The 24251-nt window shown below is 41.4% G+C and overlaps 1 protein-coding gene and 1 non-coding gene across 2 annotated transcripts in view; one reads left to right on the top strand and one right to left on the bottom strand.

The window, feature by feature from the left end:
• Positions 1–24251, bottom strand: part of Man2a1 (mannosidase alpha class 2A member 1) — a 160755-nt gene that overhangs the window by 31619 nt on the left and 104885 nt on the right. The window contains exons 13-16 of the mRNA XM_051154436.1: positions 15547–15712; positions 13988–14209; positions 12821–12943; positions 10126–10240 (exon numbers count right to left, since the gene is read on the bottom strand). Coding sequence (XP_051010393.1) covers positions 10126–10240; positions 12821–12943; positions 13988–14209; positions 15547–15712 — 626 coding nt within the window. The remainder of the gene's footprint in view (positions 1–10125; positions 10241–12820; positions 12944–13987; positions 14210–15546; positions 15713–24251) is intronic.
• Positions 7168–7274, top strand: LOC127196752 (U6 spliceosomal RNA). The gene has a single exon (XR_007831525.1). It is a non-coding gene; the product is annotated as a U6 spliceosomal RNA (small nuclear RNA).

Below are 24251 nucleotides of genomic sequence, written 5' to 3'. Positions count from 1 at the left end.
CCTTCAGGGACAACCAAGGCCCCCAGGGCAGCAGAGGTGCAGGTGGAAGGTCTTGGTAAAGGGGTAAAGTACACATTTTGCTTAAGACAGATCAATTAAGAATAACTCATTCAAGGGAGGGTTAAAAGACACCCAACAAAACCAAAACTGCTTTCCAAAAAGAAAGCAAGGATCTCATGAAGCAACAGGCGTGGGAAGGAACATAACCCACCAAACAGTTCTAATTTTTAAATAGATCACCAACAAGATAGAGCACCAGGCTGGGAAGACAATGAAGTGACTCATATCCCAGTCTCCCTGAGACTTTCCCTACAGACCCGGCTTGTTCTGGCCAAGGACAGAACTGCACCCACTGGGCACTGAGGACTACTCTCAGGTCACTTCCTGCCAGCTCTCAGCCACACTCCTGTCCCAGGTGCCCTTCACAGAAGCAGGTAGTTCATAAATCATTCTATGTTGACCTGTCCAAACCAATCCTTCCATGGAAGCACACACCTATAATCTTCTGTTTCGACCACTCTTTATAAAATTCCTTCCCACTTATACAGGGAGGAGGGAGGAGGAGGTAGTGTGGAACAGAATCTCACCTCTCACCCATGCCCACTCACATGGGTGCTAAGCAAACATAATTTGAAATACTGGTGTCTGATTAGATTTGTTAATGGCTAACAAATAACTTTTGTCAAACATAGTTTCCAATTGCTTGGTATTGTTAACAATACTTTTACGATAACCTTTACCAAAACTGAGGAGATACCCAATCAGGTTGACATGCAGTAGTTCATTAAGATAATTAGCTAAAACTAATGTTTGATAGTCATTCTGTGACTTGCAGTGCCTAACACAGAAGGAGTTCAAAGTGTTAAATGACATTCCTATAACCTTTTTACAGCTTTTAATTTGTATAGATAAGATTCCTTTATATTTGGTACTTATAAAAACCAAAAGGTACAGTTCATTGACAGAAACGTTTTCTTTTGTTTTTGTTTTTGTTTTGTTTTGTTTTTTGTTTTTTGAGACAGGGTCTCTCTGTGTAGCTTTGGCTATCCTGGACCAGCTTTGTAGACCAGGCTGGCCTCGAACTCACAGTGACCCACCTGCCTCTGCCTTTCAAGTGCTGGGATTAAAGGCATGCGCCACCACGCCCGGCATTGACAGAAACATTTTCATTAAAATTTATAAAATAAATTCTAAAAACGGTTATGTATTATTTGCATCATTTGGATAACCTAGTCCAGAAAAGAGCCTTAGGATGAGTTTTTAAACTTTCAACATACACGCACACGGATATAATCACAGATATGCTTACAGGCTCAGAGAAGCCACGAAAAGTAGGATCAACAAGCAGGACTCTCAAACACAAAAACACATTATTATGACATATCCGGTGGGGACGAAGAGTGCAAATGTGACAACAGGGGGAAAATGAGGATGTGAAAGTGGTGACTGCCAGAGAACAGTTAGTACAACCTTTTAAAAAAGGCATGACTGTGCAATGAATTGCTACCCGTGGAAGTGTTTATTTTTAAATATCAGTGTTAACAATGCCAAAATGATGTCCTTTGCAATTGTTTAAATATACAAAGAAAAAGAGCATGTCAATTAAAAAAAAAAAAAAACACACACATTCTTCTTCAAATTCTTACAGGAACCAGAGTTTGATCTAACCAACGTCCCTTGATTCTTTTCCTTTCTTTCTGCTCATTCAAGTGATGTTTTTGCCAAAGCCCAGCACCACAAAACTCACTTCCTACACCAAACCTTCCCCCTCTCCTAGCTCCAATGACTATTCTGTGGCCATTTAGCTATTTCATATACAAATTATACAGTTTGTCCGGTCCACTGTCTCTTAAATGGATTTGGCTCTTCGTAATTCACCAGGCTTCCGTCCTGTAACTTAGTTATCCCCTAAAGCCCGTACCGTGGAGCCCGTAACTGTCAGCACTGCAGGGTTAGAGCTAGGAGTTGTTCCTATGGGCTCCCCCTGTGCTTCCCACCCCGCGACCCCGGGGCAGAGTTCAGCAAAGCACACCTTCGCCAGGGATGCCATTTCCCTGTTAAGGAGCTGTGCTCTGATCTGGCTGTGCCTCAAACAGCCCCAAGACAGCCCGAGTCTGAATTGGTGTAACCAGGCTGTGCTTACTGACCCTTAAAATAACTTCTCTTGCATGCCTGTAGGGGATAATCAAGTTCCACACATAGTGACTTACTTCAATTTTTAAAAGTTCCAATTAACAGGAAAAAAAAAAAAAAAAAAAAAAAAAAAAAAGCACATTATGCTATTCCGAAAGTGTTTTAATTACCTAGGTCTGCCTAGCCATAACTTACTGGTTCTTACTCTTATACTAAATATGGAATATAGCTCTGAGGATAAGCAGAAGATTGATTGCAAGCCCTTTTAACATCCTCATGAATCTTTTTATAGAAATAAAAACAACTTCAGCAGAGCTCGGGGATCTTGGTCCAAAGGGGCAGACCCCGGGGGCTGCAGGCCCTAGACTCAGCCATCCTTAGCAGGCAGCTTTAGAACTAAGCGGTCACATGCAAGGGACCTCATAGGCGTCTAAGTTTTATGAAGACCTCTGATGGTTATTCATAAGTGGCCCTGTGCTCTTAAGATTAAGGGACAGAGTTCCCAAGATCTTAGAGGATGGGTCCAAAAGGTTATGTGGGCTTTCAGAGAGATGACAGGATTTACAGTGAACACTGGGCTCCCTCTGCCTCAATGGGGACATTTAACACAGCTAAGCAGGAGAAGGTCACCTCGAGCCTCTAAAAGTCAAGCTTCATGTAATAAACCCACCGAGGTTTTATATAACATGCTCAGAATTGCACAGCCAAGCAAGGATACGAAGTCTTCTGAGTGAAAGGAGGCTCCCCTCCTGCGCTCCTAACAGCAGTCCGTTGCGCTTTTGCCTCGGGCTACTTGGTTCCTTTCAGCAGGATCCATTACATGTACACAGTACTGTTATAATATGTTGGTGAAAACAGGGTAAAAATATTGCACTTCAGATATTTCTCCTAAGGCTGAAACATGGCTCACACATACATACTCACTCACTTGACAACCACCTGCCCAGAAAAACACAGCCTTGAGGCGGTGCGGAACTGGATGGAAGATAGTTAACAGAGCTGGGGCCCAAACCTTTTGCCAGTGAAAGCGTGCACAACACACCCATAACCCATAGCAACCTAATATTTCAAAGTAGCGGCTGATGTCAGAAAACTGGGGCACTAAGAAGCCTAACAATTAAAACTGTGAAGAAAAACGAAGCTTTAGTTGCCGTGCCACTCATCGATCGCTATGTTGCTACTTTTGTAAATATTCAGCGTCAGATATAACACACACTCATAACATACAGTTCCCTATAGAAAGAGAACACGAGGGCACTTCAAACGTCAGCTTAATGAAAAGAAAGATGAGTTCCTACCCCCAACCAAGTTGTTTTTTTGTTTTTTTGTTTTGTTTGTTTAGTTGGTTTTGGTTTTGGTTTTGGTTTTTTGGGACAAGGTTTCTCTGTGTAGCCTTGGCTGTCCTGGCCTTGCTTTGTAGACCAGGCTGGCCTCGAACTCACAGTGATCCACCTGCCTCAGCCTCCTGAGTCTGGGATTAAAGGCGTGCGCCACCACACTAGGCTCTCCCCACCAAGTTTTATCACCAGAAAAGTGTCATTTTCCAACAAACTAAGTAATCTTTTAGAAGACGATTTCAAATGGTTCCAAAAGGGTGTTAGATTAAGTTGTGTGGGTTATAAATGGATTGCTTACTAAACCTGGAAAAAAAAAAAAGCAAAGGATTTCCTTAGACATGGCTGAAGTTGTTTTGATACTGATTTTTCAAAGCTTGTGAGCATTAGATTGCCTTCCAGAACCCTCCTGAATGTGACATGTGAGAGATACTGAAAAGGGAAACAGGATATTTGTTCTTCTTAAAATGTTGTGTGGGGTGTGTGGTGTGTGTGTGTGTGTGTGCGCACACGCGTGCACGTGCGCCACACACATGAAGTGCCTAAGGAGGTGAGACAAGGTCCCCTGTAACTGGAGTTAGGGATGATTCTGAGGCACCATGTCAGTGCTGGTCATTAAAATTGGATTCTCTGCAAGAACAGCCAGTGCTCTTGGCTCTCTGAGCCTGAGCCATCTCTCCAGCCCTTGAACATGGCATCTGTGAGTAGCTAAGTGATGTCAAGAAATAGAGAGCCTTTCAACTGAGCTCATTATTTTCCAAACCTGTGGAGAACACAAAACCAGAAACTACAACTCAATACCCAAAGCAGGTGGCTGCCCCAAGCCCTCCCAACACAGCTCTTTTCACAACCCATAATGACCAAATTGGTCTGTGAAGTTTGGGAAGTGGTTTTTGATTTATGTTCTTGGCAGAGGTTACTTTAGGGGAAAGGGGGCCACGAAGCCAGCGGAACAGACACCGAGGACTGGGAGGGTGCTTGGTACGGTCTACAGATCTTGGAAAGACTATTTCACTAAACTGAACATTTAACACAAACTATCAATTAAGAGACAATCTACAAGATCAACTCATTTTCTATTTGTCAATGTTGCTTAAAAAACAATAAAATGTTATAAAATTAGCAGCTAACAACCTAGTACAATGATTTGAACACGACCACACAACAGTAATAAGCCCATTACTTCCTGTCTCATGAATTTGGGACTGTATGAAACGCCATAAGGAAAACCATTACTTTGTATGTTAACCTAAAATCTTAGTAAAGGGGCTGGAGAGACGGTTCAGCGGTCAAGAGAAGACATTGCTCTTGCAGAGGACCCAAGTGTTGTTCCCAGCCTGTATCACCAGGTCCAGGAATGCAACACCCTCTTCTGGCCTCTGCAAGTTAGAGAGAGCAGAATTAGCACATACAAAGAAATAGCTCAGGAGGTTAAATTTGGTAAGTATTTTTGCCATTTTAAGAAATATTAGCTAAGAGTCAATCTACAGAAACACAGACATTACCTGTAGGCGTTTTTCTATATAAGAAACTAACCTTTTGACTACGCATTCTGATTAGTCATCTAAACACCTTGTTTACTCAGGAAGCCAAACTGCAGGGTTAATCAAGAACTTCAGGGTGTGTTTACACACCTGGAAACTTCATCACATATTAAACCTCAGTTATCGTCCACTTGAAGACCCTACTACAAGCCTTGAGTGACTACAGAAACCTCAATGAACCAATACCCTCATAAAGTCCTCAGGAAACCATGGAAGAGGACGTCGGATAGCAATGGACCACAGAGAGCAAGGAGAGAAGGCTTTGTCTCTCCTGGGTGCTACCAGTCTTTTCTAAGAGGCAAATTTATTGAAAGGTCAAATCCAGGATGAGGGCGGGGATATGGTTTGTAGACAATTCAGGCCTCTCATCTCCCACCCAACTACTTCCATGTTAGAATAAATAAATATAAATGTTCAGGGCTAGAAAAAAAAATGCAAGGTTTATACGTCACTTCAAGTTTGTATATGCTCACTTCAGGTTTAATCTAGACAAGAAAAAAAAAAAAATTCAGCCAGAAAAGCACTCTCGGTTAACCTCACACATACTTCCTTCCCTGTCACTTCGAATACATTTCTAAACCCTCCTGCTTTTGAGCTCAACAAATATCCAATACTAGAACAAAAATGTGTGATACCAAGTTTATTCTACCCATTGAGAAATGCAGAGGAAATATAGAGCCTACATTAAAAACAATACGCAAAAAACAAAAAAACTATGTCAATATTATTTGTGCCCTATTCAGAATACGTACCTATTCAGAATAGTCACTTAACTAAAGTTTATTTTAAAGGTATCTCCATTCCCTAGAGGCCAGACTTCCAGAGATTTCAAGAACTTGCAAGAAATTATACTCTCAGATTTGGAAATATTTATCGAGTATCTACAGTAACAGATTATGAAAGCTGAGGGAAGGTGAGCCGAGGACGAGGACCAGACTCCAGCAGCTACTGACGCACAAGGCTGTTCAGCTTGGTAGTGAGACCTGCCCACTGGCCGTATCTCTAAAACCTGTGCACTTGATCCTGGAACAGGGAAGAGAGGGAAAACCATCCAGGAAGGAAACACCAGGAAGAAATAAAAGGGCAAACTAACTCAGGGAAAAGAGAGAGAAGTCAAGCCAGCAAACAGAAATGGACTCCCACAGAGAGGCAGCAACTGCCAGTGGAACAGGCAGCAAGAGCCGCTGGTTGGAAGCCAGAAGCCATTGGAACCTCAGTTTCTGCTGCTGGGCTGCCAGTCAGGCTGGACAAGGCTGAGTCCAGGAGCAGGACAGAGGAAAGACGGGGGAAGGATGACAGGCACTTAGTTGTGATCAGCACAGCATTTTGGCAGAAGCTTTTTGGCAGGTCAGAGCCGATTAATTTCCAAATCGGCTGCTGGTCTGTGACAGCAGGCAAAGCTACAGCCACCAACAGGAGGAGAGACTTACCTACCTGACAGGCCTTCCTGAGACAGGGCTTCCCGGGCCCTGCAGAGCCCAAGGAAAGCTAAGAAGACGCAGTGGCATAGATGGGAAGGATGAAATAAAAGCCAAAGCAACTAAGGAAATATATTTCAATGTGGTCAGCCTTTTCAGAGGAGATGCTCCAGTAATTATTCTGAAATACCGTATCTAAGTTCAACTAAGGGGAAAACAGAGGTAAATAAAGCACGGGTCTGCGAGGTTGCACTTAAGGGGGGGGGGGTCTTCTTGTGGAAGGAAGAGGAGACAAGGAGAAATAGAAGGGGAGGATAAGATTAAGGTACATTATATGAAGTACGAAAATATCAGAATGAAACCTTTTACTTTACACCTTAATATGCGCCACTAAAATATCTTAGAGGCAGCGCTGAGGGCTGAGCCTGGACTTACAGCTGCCACTCGGTGCATGCCTACTTAGCCTTCTTTTCTTGCTTTGGGACCAGGTCTCACTAACTTACCCAGGCCTTTGTGTAGGCAGGCAAGCCCCTGACTCAGCCTCCCAAGTAACTAGGGCTATAGGCCTAAAAATGAAACAAAAGCCAGATGAGTATTTTTATGTGAGATGCTAGTTCCCATTTATAATATGAAAAGGTGACCTTAGAGCTTTCAGAAGTGAATTACTAAAAAAATGGCCAAAAAGACCTCCCCCGCCATGGTTCTGACTAACTGGAGGATTTGGAAAAGACTGTTTTAGTGCTCGCCTCGGCAGTGCACATGCTAAAATTGGAACAATACAGAGAAGATTAGCATGGCCCCTGTGCAAGGATGACACAAAAATTCGGGAAGAGTTCCATATTTTTTTTTCCTTTAAGGGGGGGTCCGGCAGATTTTTCATTGTTTTCTTGGGCTATATACGGTTATTATCAATGGGAGTTGGTTACAAGTTATTATTGGTTTTATTTATAAAGAAAACAAGGTTATATTCAGCAGTGTCTCTCTTTTCCCTTATCTTACATTCTTAAGTTTGGAGATAAGGGTTGAAAAAAAAAAGAACAGGAGAATATAGAAATATATAGGGAAGATAGAAAAAGATTAGTGAATCTACTCCTCAACTTAATGCCTCAATTGTCACTCACAAGCTTATTTTTAATTCACTGGTATAGAATTTTGTATATAGCTGCAAAATAAGTTTAATTCTAGACACAGTGGTATAGAATTCAAATGTAAGTTTATTCTTCACACACACTATATATATATTTTTTTCTACTCTAATATGAGGTATTGTAGATACATAACTCAATTATAATATAAGGTTTACTTCCAATATTTTGAAAGTGCTATCGCAGGCTGTTTAGGATAAATAAGTTATACAAGTTAATTTTTAGCTGACCAAATCCTGGTCATGTCAATCACTAGTCTACTTTTATCAGAAGAATATACATCTTAGGTGTGGCAGACAGATAAGATTCTATAGAAAGATAAGGTAAGATAGTTAGACAAGGTCTTCAAAATCCTCAGAGACATGCAGAATATGGCATTTAAAGATGTTTCTATTATTTTAAAGATTCACTGACAATGAGACAGGTTAACTCCTGGCAACACCCAGCCTACCTCCAAGTGGATGAAGAGCATCAAGGAACCTCCTCATGGACATGGCTTCAAATGTGGTAAACAAGCCACTGGGCAAAATGTCCTCATTTCTACCACAGACAGAATTCTGCCTAAAAAAGGGCAAGCTTGGATGCAGACAGAGTTAACGGCCAAACTCTGCCAAAACAGAGTAAGCAAGTCCTCAATAGTTCCTGTCTCACAAATATGTCTGTCAGATATATTGGGTCAGAAGGCTGAAGAAGATGCTCCAACATTATAGAGAGTTTTGGGTGCCTCTGTATTGTGGTAGAAAACTGTCTCTGTCATCCTCTCATTTGGAAAGCTACTAACCTGCACTCCCGGCATACTCAGGTAATCAAGTTTATTCCTTCTCAAGTCTCTGATGGGGGTTGAAGACCAGGTAGCTTAGTTTTACAATGAAGCTTAGTTGTTCAGGAGTTAAGATGTTTTTGTGTCTAGATAGATGTTTTAAGTTGATAATGACAAGATGTGATAGACATTGATTTACATTCAGAATTTTAGATGCACCAAGATAGGAAAGATGTTTTCTTCAAGGCTGTCAAATACAAATGACCAAAACACTAAGAATGTAACATTTATATAATTCCTGATTGTGTCATGGTTCTTATTGCTATAGGTAGTTTATTATATATCCATGTAATAATATAAGTGTATATGTAAAAAATAAAAATGTTTAATTAATAAAAATAAAAAATAAATGAAAAAAAATATTCAAAAAAAAAAAAAAAGAAAAGAAAAGAAAGAAAAAGAAAAAAGAAAAAGGCTGTTTTATAAGTACAGGCTTTGCTGTTGGTGGACAGACAGTCTACATAACACAGAAGTCACATGACGTTGATGTCTGGTACCAGCCTTTACCTCTCTAGAGGATTCCTGATTCAACCCAGGAACCATGGTTAACCAGTGAATGCTCTGTATTACTCCCAAGAGGTCCTAGTAGAAAAAAAAAAATTGACCATACCTACTAACAAAACTAGTAAAATATGAAGTGACACAGTTAAATAAAGCAAAATTAAGTTTAGATTGTGAGATCAAGACAGTGACCATCAGGTATCTAAGTAATTCTGTAACGACGATGCCCTCCCTATAACCTAAAAACAGCCCACGCGTGTTAGCCAGTCACTGTTAGTTGGCGGTACTCCTCATTTTCCACTGCATGAAAAGTCACAGTGGAATATTCTTGCTTCCCTGGCTTTTTTTCTTCAGTTTAGGTAACAGTAAGACGACTTCAAGTGGCATAACTTTAAACGCCATTGCTGAGACAGTTGACGACACCACAGTTGCTGGTCTAATTGGTAACTATGCTACTATTTTATTTTATAAAACCTACATACCGAATTGCTTTCAGGTCTTAAAAAAATAAAGATTCCTGGCTGATAATCTCGTGACCAAGACAACTGCTAACGAGAAAGGAGGAGACTTAGAAGGCTGAATGGGGACTGTGCGTAAATAAGACACTAGAAGCCATGCTGTAGATAAAAAGTCAATTTAAAACATTACGTTGTCTCTAAAACAACTTAAAATTCAGTTAAAAAAAACAAACAAAAAAACCCCAAGATGTGTTGTAGGCTGTTTGATCAAACTGTGAACCCTGAGACTGTGCTGTTTACTGGGGGAAAAAAAAAATTGTTTCTAGTTATGGTGTGGCTCAGCCCTAGCACACACCTTTATTCCAAGAGCTTTCTGTAAACAGGATTAAATAAAACCAACCATAGGTCAAGAGGTGGAGAAAGCAGCTAGTTGACAGGGAGTGAACATAGGGAAAAACCAGAGAGAGTGAGAGGAAGTCAGGAAGCAGATGGGAGGGACATTTAGTTCGAGGTTTTTTGTTTTGTTTTGTTTTGTTTGAGGCAGCATGAAGAAGGGGACTTTTTTCCCCAGTTGGGGACTTTGGCTGAGGAGGAAGGTCAGCTGGATGCCTTCACTTCCTGTGTGAGCTAGCAGGCTTTCACCCCAGCATCTGGCTCCTGAGTCTTTACTGGTAAAAATGAATGATTGAGATTTTGTTAAAAACAACAAAGATGGAAGAAAAGTAAAACTCTATCACCAGGTGGCGTGTTTGACAGCTGCGCTGTGTCTTACCCTGTATGTTGTACAGTCGGACTTTATGAGTGACATGTTCAAGGAAGCAGGTCACTTCTGAGTAGATCCTTCCACGTGTCACTCTGACAAAGGGCCGCCTTAGGGAAACGTATGGCTGAGGAGGAAAGGATGGTTTTAGCAAAAACAGGTTGGTTTTTCTAAACTTTCCAAAGAAGTGTTTAGGGATAGTTCATAAAATGACAAATTCGTACAATTCAATATTCATAACTTGACATGAAAGTCTTATAGCCTCAGAATACACAGGCTATAGACCGTGCACATATGGTGAGATTTTTTTTCCTCACAAAAAAAAATTATAAAGCCTGTATTGGCAAATGCTTACAATTTGGTCTTAGATAATCTACAAATACTCTCCTCACTTACAAAAACTTCTAATTAATATTCTTCTATTGCCCATATAGTTATTTATTGGAAATGAAATCATTCTAGGTAGTGACATCTCCCAAGCCAGCACTTATGACCAATAAGATGGGCAAGTGGTAGGACTAAGCAAATAGCATACACACAGTGAGGCTACTGAGCTCACAACACTCTGCCCTAAGCAAATAGCATACACACAGTGAGGCTACTGAGCTCACAACACTCTGCCCTAAGCAAACAGCATACACACAGTGAGGCTACTGAGCTCACAACACTTTGCCCTAAGCAAATAGCATACACACAGTGAGGCTACTGAGCTCACAACACTCTGCCCTAAGCAAATAGCATACACACAGTGAGGCTACTGAGCTCACAACACTTTGCCCTAAGCAAATAGCATACACACAGTGAGGCTACTGAGCTCACAACACTTTGCCCTAAGCAAATAGCATACACACAGTGAGGCTACTGAACTCACAACACTCTGCCCTCTGCAGGAAAGAGCTGGCTGAACAGAAAGCAAAGTCATGATCTTAGAAACCATTGGGTTAGTTCTCGTTATTTAGACCCAAGAAAATTAGGAAAACAAGCGCACAGGTTACGTGACGTGAGAACAAACGTAGAGCGTCTATGTGAGTGTCATTTATTTTAGCTCAACAGAAACACGAAGCGGAGCTTTCGATGGAGCACCCTTGAGCCACGAGAGACTCTCAGAACTGTGTGGTTTTACTGCAAGCCTACCTCTTTCCCAAAGAAAGAGATACTAAAGCCAATAAAATGTGTACCACTTGCGAAGCTCTTTTGCATAACTAACATACAAGTAGAAAATGGGTACAGGGGATGGGAACAGGACAGAGTTTTCTGGGCACCATTCTCTTCAGATACAGCCAGCCATCTCCTTCCCTGATGTTGTCACTTTATCCTTTGTAATATTTTCTTAATTGTTTCATCTAACGCTATAGATAACTTAATTACTATTATCCATATATAATATTCCATAGTCACGGTGAGAGGCTGAGGCAGGTGGATCATGAGTTTGAAGCCAGCCTGGGCTATAAACATACTGGGACCCAGTCTTAATTAAAACAAAGACTCTGAAACAATAATTATCCAATGAAAAAAAGCTATTAAGTGAGACACATCCAAATGGCTTAGAAGTAAGATTCCCAACTCATTCTGGGATAAATCCTATAAGCTCTAACTCACCTGTAATCTTTTGTGGGCGTGAACATAAACAAACAAACCACCCTAGGGTGGCCTATATAATCTCTAAAAACCTAATCATTTTAGTGGGCAGCTTCTTTAAGTTGTAGAAGAAAAATATCTTTTTCTGATGGTTAGTCACTGGGCAACAAAATGTTCATGAGACTAACTCAGCCTGAGGTAGGCAAACATGAAGGAAACGGGAAAAAGCACCATTTAGGCAGCATCTTCGATGGGGCAATTCTCAGGGCTCGGGAAAGAGCCAAAAAACATAGGTGGGAATGAACTTTCATTCAGTCCTTCCAAGGCAAGAGAATCAATAAGATTTATAAGCCTGTAGAGCCTTGCTTCACATACTGACCCAAAGTGCCTCTGCTTGGCTTCTTGGGAAAAGAAGCTAGCTACCAAGAAAGCCAGTTACAGGTCACTCTAGTGAGGACGTGTTACCAAGTGGACTTGCAACGTTCAGACATTCTGACACTCGAAAGCCAGGGTTAGAATTCTGCTTCCAATGAACCTGCCGCCCCATCGGGTTAAGAATGAAACCCAAAATATGTAAAGGCAGTAAGACAAAATAGGGCGTGTGTGGCTACACTCAAAGAAGACAAAAATCATGTCCAAATGTTGGCAGTAATTCTCACGGGGCTGCCGACCACCCTAAGTTTCATTGTTTTCTTCATGTTAGCTACATTCGCAAACTGTGCCAGGCTCTGTATGTGTTGCTTTTACTGTCAAGAGTAGGAAAAAAACAGTGTACTAAATCCCTGAAGAACAGAAATAAGTGATCGAGTGAACAGTGGTCTCCCCTCAGGGGCAGGCACTTCAAATCTCTACGTGCATAGTGCTGCGCAGCTCGGCGGTACTTCAAATCACCTCCCCGGGAGCCAAGAGGAGAAGGTTAGCATTCTTCACGGAGAACACCTCTTCTCTGTGCCTTCCTGGTACATTTAACTTTCAAGAATAACCTGCCAACCTTTAATAAGAATAAATATGATCCCACAGCCAAGAGCTGATCCATCTCTGAGGATAAAGCAGCGAGACCGGCTTATCTCTGTCTTTAGCACCCACCGCTCCAGTAAGCAAGCCCACCATGTGTGGGAGCAACGCTCACCTGGCCTTGCCCATCAGGCAGGAAGAGGTAGGCACCACTTTTGTCTCTTTTGTTTGTGGTTCCGTACCACAGGAACTGCACCTTTACTTCATGCTGTTTGCTTTCTCCTTTCATTCTCACTTTCTAAGGGTTATAAAAGAAAATAAACAGACAGACAGCAATTCATTACCAAAATGCCATTAAGATTGACTTAAGAATGGAAATACAAAATATATAAAGGCAGTAAGACGAAATTGAAAACAAGGACTGTGGGTATGATCAAAATAAAAAAGACAACAAAATCTACCAGGATAGGTTAAAAATGCTCAAGTACAGCTAGAGAGAGAGATGGCTCGGTGGTTCAGAGCAGTTGGTTTCACTGCCAGTGTCCACATGGCAGGTCACCACCTTCTGTAACGCCAGTTCTTGGGAATCACCTCAGGAACACCCAGGTGTACTGCACGGGAGGAAAGCCCTCATACACATGATTTTTTTTTTTTTTTTTTTTTTTTTTTGGCTTATGTAACTTGGAAGGCTACAGCAGAAAGATTGTCTAAGTTTAAGGTTAGCCTGGGCTTCATAATGAGTTCCAGGCAAGCCTAGACGACGTAGTCTCATCCTGTCTCAGAAAAGAAAAAAAGAGGAGGTGGAGTGAGACTTAAAAATGTTAAAGTAAGTCTCTAATGTGTGAAATATTTGGTTAGTGTCAACATTTTATAGTTAGCCTCAGATTTTAAACCCTTAAAATAGGAACGAAAATGTTGCAATATACTTTAGCAAGGAGCAAAGAATTAAGATTTATGCTTCTCAAACTTTCTATAAAAGGAGACTTATTATAACTGCCAAGACGCATGGGTCAAAATACAATAAAAGTAAATGAAAAGTCAGAATTAATCTTTTAAAAATTCACTTTGCATTATACTCAGTAAGTATTTTATCTCGTTAAACTGCTTTCCAAAGTTTCGATAAGCACTTTCAACCCCACACTTACCTAATGGATAGCCAGCAGTACTGCACAGCATCCTGTGAGCAGCAGGTGGCCATGGGAGGGAGACAGCAGCTAAGCAATCCTGTCCCCAGAGTGTCCACTGCAACCCTGGGTAGGAGGGCGGTCCCCCTCGGCACAGTCACAGACACATGCAGGAAACACAGTGAGGTCTATGGTTGTCACAATTACTCAGAACATACCTCTAGGAGCCCAGACGTGTCAAACCAAAGTGTAAGGAAGGAGTTCTCTGTAGTTATGGCTTCCCCCGCATCCACCATGTTCTTCGTGTGGAAGATCCCGCCCTCTGCTAGCCCATCGTTATTATACAGGAAGTATTCTGCCAGGTGTGTACTTGAACTCTGTGACTCCAGGACCCTGTAGACTTTCAGTCCCAGTGGTGGCATATGAGCCAGAAAAGAAACCTTTAAAGACAAGAGAGGTCATTATTATTAAAAAAAAAAAAAAAAAAAAAAAAGGCTAGCTACCAAAGGTACAGCATTTATATTTGTGGTAAAAATATCAAACTATCAAACTCTTAGAAAGAGGAGGACATCTTATTCTATAAACGCTTTAGCAGCTCAGTCGGGCCATCCACCTCAGTTAATCCAGGAAGCTAACACCTCAGGTTGAAAGGCTCACCAAAAGCACCCATGTCTCCGTTGCTCCTATGAAATTACATAACCATCCCTCAAATGTTCCACAGTATTTTCAATATAAGCCTCGAGGCAGAAACTCTCCAGAAGGTAAGGACTTGGTGTAAATCATGATTTCTTCCTAGTTATCAGGAATCCTTTTGTAAAATTATATTACAGTATGCTAAGACGATAAGCTCTATAGATATATTATCGGCCAGTTCAGCCAGCACTGGCCATCGAAGCTGCCTTGGAGTGAGCACACACTGGGCAAGGCCTGCAGGAGGCACAGTGAGCTGGCCCCTGTCTGAAAGACCCGTTTCACTTTTGAGATGGGACGCTGACTGGAATGCTGACCTGACATTGGACTCTACTTGACATTTTACTTGCAGAACAATGATTATCTGAGATGCAGCAGCAGTGAGTTTACAAAGCAGACATAACCCCTCTTACATTGCTCGTTTATTACTGTGTCTCCCAAAGGATTTAAATCACCCCCAGAGCCCAAATACTTAATGTTTCTAGTGATATGGGGTTCATTTAAAAACCGTTTACCGAACACACACGCACACACACACACACACACACACACACACACACACAGAGAGAGAGAGAGAGAGAGAGAGACTCTCTATAAGTTGAGTCCAGTGTTCCATCATTAAATTTCCCAAAAAGACATTTTAATGATCTTAATTAAAAATCTCTCTTACCAGGACATATCAAGTCACCATTGTTATGAAAAATTACAACAAACCAACATTATTATTAAAAATAGTGCCATTTGCCTCAGTTCTCTGAGTATAATTATTCAGTAGACACAAAAATTCCAAAATTATTTACTTAATTTATTATTTTAGAATCTAGTTAAAACATGCATACTTAGAGTCATACACAAACCCTGCTAGTAAAATGATACATTCTAAATTTATTAATTTTTTTCCCTTTAGTGTCACTTAGCCACCCAGTTATATCCTTTGGTATGGATTTCACTCCAACATGGCAGCTCAATGGGCATGTTGTGGGTTAGCATGCAGGTACAAGCTATGTATCTGGACTGGCTTTTTGTTGTTGTTCTTTTTCTTTCATCCTTTTTATGGTGTCTTTTTAGTCCTGTGGCTATCACATACCTCATAGGCTGTCTGTGAGGTAGATTTCACATCATTCCAAATGGCACTGACTTGAACCTCCACAGGTTTGCCCGAATCAGCCAGCACTTTCACTGAGGCCGAGCTCACACAGATGGACACCACTGAGTCCCGCTCTTGTTCAAAGGGGTTGTAGACCACGAGGTACCTGCAAAGACAGCTGTGTCAACAGTACAATCCAAAGCCCCTTTCTGTCTCTAACACTCTTCCAAAAGCTTCTGCGTCACTCCTTTTTAAAAAAATATATTTTATTAATTTATTCATATTACATCTCAATTGTTATCCCATCCCTTGTATCCAGAGACACTAAATCGGTTAGAAGAAAAAGTGGGGAAGAGCTGGAACACATTGGCACAGGGGACAACTTCCTGAACAGAACACCAACAGCCCAGGCCTTAAGGTCAACAATTAATAAATGGGACCTCATGAGGCTGAGAAGCTTCTGTAAGGCAGGAGACACTGTCAACAGAACAAAGTGACAGCCTACAGACTGGGAAAAGATCTTCACCAACCCTTCATCTGACAAAGCTCTAATATCCATAATATATAAAGAACCCAAGAAATTAAACACTACCAAACCAAATAACCCAATTGAGAAATGGGGCTTGGAACTAAACAGAGAATTCTCAACAGAGGAATATCAAATGGCTGAGAAACACTTAAAGAAATGCTCAACGTCCTTAGTCATCAGCGAAATGCAAATCAAAAAAACTCTGAGATTCCATCTTACACCCATCAAAATGGCTAAGATCAAAAATTCAAGCGACACCACATGCTGGCGAGGATGTGGAGAGAGAGGAACACTCCTTCATTGCTGGTGGGAATGCAAACTAGTACAGCTGCGTCATTCCTTAGCCACAGACAATGCGAAGGGAAGTGCGGTGTGGTGGTACATGCCTTTGATCCCAATATTTAGGAGACAGAGGCAGGCAGCATATCTCTGAGTTCGAGGCAAGCCTGGTCTACAGACTGAGTTCCAGCCAGGGCTACACAGAGAGAAACCAATCAACCCAGCTCAGTACGTGCAGCAACAGAAGCACTTTCTAAGAGCAAGATTGTCTGCCAACGGTTCACCCTAATATGCACATTAAACATGTTCCGAAACACCCAAGTGACACGTAAGCATTGCTTCAGTCACCTAAAGGAATCAGTCACCACTCTAACTCTAGTCCCTGGCTCATCATGTTGACTAGCATAAACATAACTTGTCTTTGCAATTTAGGCATGATTAACTTCAAATAAAAAGCTAACATTCATTTAGATCAGGAAAACATTGTGGCAAACATGATTCTATGCGCAGATCTCACAAGCCACATTTTATGTAGACAGGGTCTTTGTTGCTATGCTCAAGAAATTTGGTTATGAGATGAAAAGAATCTAATTACAGTGAAGCCACTTATTAAAAAGGCACATATTTTGTTATAAATACTATTGATAAAAAAGTTTTGGTGGGGACTCAGCCAACCAAGGGAAAATTAAGACGATAAGAGTTAACTTCCATCAATACCAACAAGAACATCTAATTCTTAGTATAAACAAACGTGAGCTGCGATGTTGGCAGAATCTTCGACATCCTGCATGAGTACATTTCAACTTTACAGGCTGGTTTCAAACACAATTATTTGTAAAAGATTATCTGATGCCTTCTTCCTTTTTCCTGTGGTTTCTCAGTTCTCCAACATTTAAATCGTTCTCCACTGAAGCCCTCACATCCTTGCTTTCCTCACCATCCCAACCTCCCCTAATACCGCTGCACATCACCATGTGATGGACCTCGGCAAATCGGCATGGCTCATGATCTCACATTACGGCTCATGCACACAATATTACCTCCAAATAAACCAGCATTTCCGAAAGACAGAGGCTGGTGCTGTTCCCTGATTCACTGGTGAATACTTATCACCTCAAATGTTTTTCCTAGAAAACATGTTAACTGCAGATTCATCAGCAGCCTAGGCAGATAAGACACATCTCCCCGTCGCCATAGCACCTAGAACAATAGAGCTAGATAGGCCCCATCTCCCCATCACCATAGCATCTAGAGCAGTAGAGAGCTAGATAGGACCCATCTCCCCGTCACCACTAGCACTAGAGCAGTAGAGAAATAGCTTCTATTTGTCCAGCTGCATTCCAGAGTTGACATACATTTGTGCCCATGCATCTCCATTGTCACACACATTACAAACCTTCATTAAGAAATAAAGTACCTAACAGAGCAAAACGAAGGGCACAGGAAGAAAAAAATGAAATCAAAGGTGATAAAGAACAAAGCCTATAAACCATTTCATATATAAACTGCTTAGTGAGAGACACATTTATGTTCTCAATATTGTTTTAAGATATGGCAGGTAATATAATTGTAAGGCTATCTGTAAGTCCTGTAGGCTTGTAGGTCTATGCAGCAGGTCACAAGAACCTAACTTGCAACCCTGTATTCACAGACTCATTGGGATTCCACACACATGGACAGGAGCAGATGAGAGAAAGCACCAGTCACAAACATGTTTACAAAGAACACTAAATCCCACCGCTCATTAAAGCCCATTCCTAGCCCCGGAAGCAATTTCAAGGAAAGTCAGCGTGAAGCTTGAGGAGGGGTGTCCAGCAGACTTATCAGGCAAACTTTACAACTAATTTGCACGCTCTCAGTGTTTGCAGCCACAGACTTTTCCTGGCTCTCCTCTGGTCATACACACATGGATAATCACAGTACTGGGATTTTGTGTGACCAGAGGGACTGTATGAGACCCCTATAGTGCACTAGGGGAGAACAGTGGGAACACATTCTAGAGCGCCCTAAATGAGCAATTCACTGCTAAAAATCTACAGTGTCAGAGGTTTCCAAAGCTAAAATGTGAAGGATTGTACAGACCTAGAGTACACCCAGGAGCTGGGAGGACACTTAGCTTCCTTAGCCTGCTGCTAAAGAGTCTAGACAGAGCAGCCATGAAGGCTGGGGGCGTTCAGAAGCTGAAGCAACAGAGTCTGAAGCCGTAGAGCATGATTCCTTCCCTCAGGGAACTTGGAAAGTGACTCACGCTTAATCATAGCTCTAAGCACATATCTGGCTTTGTACTATATGAAACCACGTTATATGGCGGTCTGTGAACTGGGTTTTGTTTTGTTTCATTTAAGTAGATAATTAGTATTTGGCCATAATATGCTTCTACTGTATTGAATGATTATGTAATTATTGTGCCAAGAATCTATTTAAAAACTAAATATGTAAGATATTAATGAATAAAACGCAGGGCTAGGAAAATAATTTCTGATATAATTAGGGATTCACAGGTTTATCTGACATACATACAAACTCCAATTTTTGCATTTTAAGTGAAATACAGGGAAAGCGTAATCATGAATTATATTTTCTTATAAATAAGTAGACCCTCAACATTAACTGAGTCCCGTGGCTATCGCTATGTTTGGCGGCCAAGCAGCCACCAAAGTAGCAGTACCAAACTTTCAGCAGGGGTTCTCTTCCTAACACTATTTCTCTGAGAATTTTCTGCAGTCTGTTTTTGATAAGACTCGATTGCTGAAGACACCACACACCCGAGTGAGTCACAGAACAAGGACAAATCAAACTAGTACCGTCATGGAAATTTCTCCCCTCCTGAAGAGCTTTCATAGTACCAGAAGGGGTAGTGCAGGCTACCAGGGGAGAAAAGTAATCTGCAATCTCACCCTGGACCAAACAAACCCTGGCAGCCACAGGGACGCATGAGCTGGCAAGGCAAGCCTGCTGCTGCAGTAGTAGGCATGGACATCACAGCAGCAGAGTAAGCCTGAATTCTTCTAAGCCCATCGGGTGGGAACGACTTGAAGAAGTTTCCCTGTCATAAATGCTACCACCTATACACTTATCTCCATACTAACAAGAGTGTTGCTCATATTCTGGAAACGGAAAAGGTCTGCTTCTCCTTTACATGATCCTGAACTGAGCAGGGAACTTGTTTTATTAATAACGTCTCTTCCCCGGTTCTGCTCACATCAGCATTGGCTCCTCAGACACTATCTGTCACCAAGTCATGTCTGGCCTCCCAGGTCTCACTGTGACACCAGAGCTTCGTGACTTGGTGTCATGGGCAATTATTTCAAGAACAGCTCATCTCGGGAAGAAAAAGCACTCATTTGTTACCTGTCAGTCAAATTACAAAACAGGAGGATAATGGACCTCAGCAAGGAGGAGAATAATGAAAGGCCACTCGGAGGCTTGTGTCAAGCTGGAGACTAATAGAGGAACCGGAATTTCACTTCCAAGAAGGCTCCGTCCTTGAAAACCGAACGAGGATCGTCGGACTTCCTTCACCTTCTGAGCAGAGATAACTGACGTCATGTTAGGAAGGACAACTGCAGCAATCACTGATCCTCCCAATGGCACGGAAGGGTCAGGGCCCACTAAGTACCGTGTGGAGCACTGCTTAGGTGTGGGACAGTCCTCAGGAGTGTGTGGAACCCGGGAAGGCTCAGCATTCCATCCTCCTCGAGAGGATCCTTCTGAGAGGTAGATTACATCACCAAGACCTACAGGGCTAAAAACGCCATAAACGCAGAGCCATTTTCTTTTTTGTTGTTGTTGTTGGTTTTCGTTGTTTTCAAGACAGGGATTCTGTGTGTAGCCTTGGCTGTCCTGAACTCACTCTGTAGGCCAGGCTGGGCTCCACTCACAGAGCTCTGCCTGCCTCTGCCTCCCTGAGTGCTGGGATTACAGATGTGCCAGGCTCGGAGCCATTTTCTTAACGAAATGGCTCGTAGTCAAGTATGTGTGGATCATTTTGGCAGCTGGGCTTCTCTGTGGAGATTCCTACGCTGCCAAGTATGTGTGAAGAACTTTCTATTCGGCTGCTCTGAGCATGCTCATGGAGACTCTTTCCTCAGGAAACTCAGGGTGGACACAAAGTGATTTACACTTAAAGTAAAAGAAAACTACAAACAAATAAAGGCAGAATAAAAAAAACCCCTTATAATATGTACTAAGGGTTTAATCTGATGATCTCATTGCATGCACTAAGCCAAAACAGCATTTAAGGAAATATTTTAAAAGCTATGTATCTTTATGACTGTGTAAGGAAGATTAAAATAAATATTTCTGGGTCTTCTATATGTGAAAATTAAGAATCTTTTAGCAAACACAAGAAGGGCCTATGAAAAAATAATTGTAACTTGCTATGTGTACCACAGTGACTGTCATGGAAAAACATTCAATAGATGGTTCATAACTGAATAATATAAAAAAATTAACTCGTAGAATTTATCATTCATAAATAATACCTACTAGTGTGGGGCATTATAATTTTATCAGTGCATTTTTATTTTGACAATTTTTATTCCTCAAAACGTACAAAGATCAAGTCCTTTGTAAAATTAAGGAAAATGGCAGACTGATCCAAGGTCACAGAGAGTTAGGATCAAAGCAAAGACTGGAGCTCATTTTCTGTGATTCTTAACACAGTACATTGAAATATTCATATTACACAAGGACATATCCATCTTCTCCAAGTAACCTAGCTAGTGAAATAAAACCTAAAGAATAGATTTTAGTACTCAGAATATGGAAATGCACGGACTAATATGTTAAGAAACATGGCAAACTCTAGATCTGAAGTCCTTTTACATTCTTCCTCACTTTCTATGAGAATAAAATGCTACCAGGAAGTAAAGATATCAAAAACAAAGGCACAGATATGTTAGATTTCAAAAACCAAAGGCCTGTCCTGTGACCCCTGGGATCTGGAAGTCAGAAGCATTTAAGGCCAGATTCCCAATGTGACATCAGAAGATTTCATTTCTCCAAGATAAAATAAAATGAAGGGGGAAGATTACTGCTAAGAGCTAAACTAGAAAACGCTTAGAAAACCACCTTGGAATAGCTGTCACCAAGCAGAGGCTTCCCCATCACTTCCATCTTGGCCACGGTAGCCCATTCAGAGATCCAGTATGTCAGTCAGTCAGTCAGTCAGTCATAGCAACATACTGCTCTGCTTCAACATGCATGTGTACACGTGAGCATGTGTATGTGCTTGCATGTGCATATGTGTAGATCTAGATAAAGGACATGAATGGCAAATAGAGTGTCACTGCCACACTGGACCAGTGGTTGTGGTGGCAGTAGTGGTGGGCAGGTTGAGGAACCATGCACTGGCACGGAAGATGCGCACATGCGAAGTAAGCACACGGCTTACAACTAAAGTGAGAAGAGGAGCTTCCTGTCTGTGAACACAGAGTCTTTGGCATGGAAGCACCGCCTACAAAGGAGAGCGGGAGACAGACACTCAAGCAAACGAGTAACTTATTTCAGTATCAAATCAGTCAAAAGCATGCATGCTCCTGTCACTTGGGACATACACAGAATGAGGGTCACCAGGGTGATTACAAACTAACCAGGGGAGTAGTCAATTCGTTGTTTTATAAATTAATTTTTATGCCAAACTGAGTAGATTGTACAGAAGTTGACAAAATTCTACTGAGAGAAATAAAAGGGGAGAAAAGAAAAATAATGTAAAAACCCTTCCCAAATGGATTCGTGAATCTCATTCAACATTAAAATATCATACTGAGTCCTGGTGAGGTTTAAAAGTTAGAGTGGGGCCTAAAGAGTAAGACCTGGAGGGCTGGAGAGATGGCTCAGTGGTTAAGAGCACCACCTGCTCTTCTAGAGGTCCTGAGTTCAATTCCCAGTAACTACATGATGGCTCCTAACCATCTATAATATGATCCGATGCCCTCTTCTGCAGATAAAGCAATCATATACAATAAATAAATAAATAAATCTAAAAAAAAAAAAAAAAAAGAGTAAGACCTGGAAAGCTGGGTAAGAAAGAGATGAAATCTTTCGGCTTCAATCCAGCACTCCAGGATGCCGTGACAGCGTCAAACAAGGCAGGACTCCATCAGCGTGTCTAGCACTCAGTACGAATGAGGAGGCATCCCAAAAGACTAAGCATTAAGAAGAACTATACATGACCCATGACATGGTGTAAGCTTATAACTAACATATCTATGAGTGTATCAGTAAGAGGAAAAACATGAATAAAGAACTTGAGAAGGTAGAACTCAACATATTGCAGACAAACCAGCAAGATTCCAAAAGGACCGATGTGCAGAGTGAACACCACAGATACATTCGTCACGAGAGTGAACCCAGCTCTACCCAGGGAAGCGAGTGCCAAGAGGACGTCACTGAACACCTAAGTGAAGGTGCAGATGAGACAGAAAGGTGACTAGAAATGAACGTGAGGGACACAGGGAGTCCCTGAGATGAATGCATAGACTGCGAGAAAGGAAATCCACACATTACAAAAACAAAACAAAGCTCTCTGTGCGCCCCAAACACACTGTACACATGAGAGGCCACACTGTCCTTTCAAACCTCAGAATCCTTCATAGCAGCCAAAAGAGAGACAATAGGGTCAATCAAACATGCAAACCAAGCCCGCGGGCAACACAGTGGAGAGGAAGGGTTAACATTTGAAGGGATTGAGAACAATAAGGAAACTGCCAGCCTTGTTATCAGTATTCAGGGAAAAAAAAATTCTTCAGAAAATTAAAGGATGATTTTTGAGAGAAATTGAGATTTTTGGTTACTATCAAACTTGTACTAAATGAAATATTAAATCCCTCAGGCAGAGGAAAAATAATCTCAGGGAAACACGGAATTGTAGGAAATTAAACAGAAAAGCAGAGCATAGAGGGATGCTGGCCTATAGGAAAGTCCAAGCGGAAATGTGCTATCCAAGAGCTGCGACTTGAATTAGCCAACACTAAGTCCTGCGTGCTTCTGTATGATAAGCACTCCCACCAAGGAGAAATTAGCTACAGCTATGAACTGGGATGGAAAATGCAATTAAAATAAATGCAATTAAATCCCAGCTCTTGGAGTGGATTACTCAGACCTGGGCAATCCACCCCACAAGGGTCCTTACAGGAGTGCAGGCAATGGGCCAAGGAGCAGGAAAGCCACGAGGATGGAAACAAGGCCCAGGACGGCTGGGGAAGAAAGGACAAGACACAGGTCCCTCCCCGGGGGATGCCGGAAGCAATGGGTCAAAACTGTAGTCCAAATTAAAAAGGACACAGAAGAAATTTCCCCAAAATATCAGCAAGAGCTATGTTCAGGAGGATGCATTACAGACATTTAAAAATATATTTTCATCTTTCTTATATCTAGTATTTATAAGTTGAGAATAAGAAAAATCAGGAATATTTTTCTTTGGAAATAGTGTTTCTCTTTTAATATAGTAATCCCCACTTTTAGAAATATATTGTAAGAGCCAGGTACAGTGATGCATGCCTGTAATCCCAGCACTCAGGGAGGCAGAGGCAGGTGGATCGCTGTGTGTTCGAGCCCAGCCTGGTCTACAATGGGAGTTCCAAGACAGCCAAGGTTACACAGAAAAACCCTGCCTCAAAAAAATTTTTTTTAAAGAAATAAATTATAAGGAGCAAAACAGAGACTAATAAACAAAAGTATTTAGTTATATTATACATGAACAATCTAAATATTTTAAGTGCTAGACAGAGTATTAAATTTCTTATTTAAGTAGCATAATGGTTGAAATTGAGAAATTTAGCAATAAAAAGTATAATTATATGCTACAGCATTAGTAACTTTTAAGTTATTGAGAAAAAATTTAAATACTAGAGAATGTTATACTATTAAGTACAAAGGAATATTTTGGACTATA

Source organism: Acomys russatus, chromosome 12 (assembly GCF_903995435.1).
Source record: "Acomys russatus chromosome 12, mAcoRus1.1, whole genome shotgun sequence".
Taxonomy (NCBI): domain Eukaryota; kingdom Metazoa; phylum Chordata; class Mammalia; order Rodentia; family Muridae; genus Acomys; species Acomys russatus.
The sequence above is the reverse complement of the archived record's forward strand: the minus strand, read 5'-3'. Positions and strand labels throughout refer to the sequence as shown.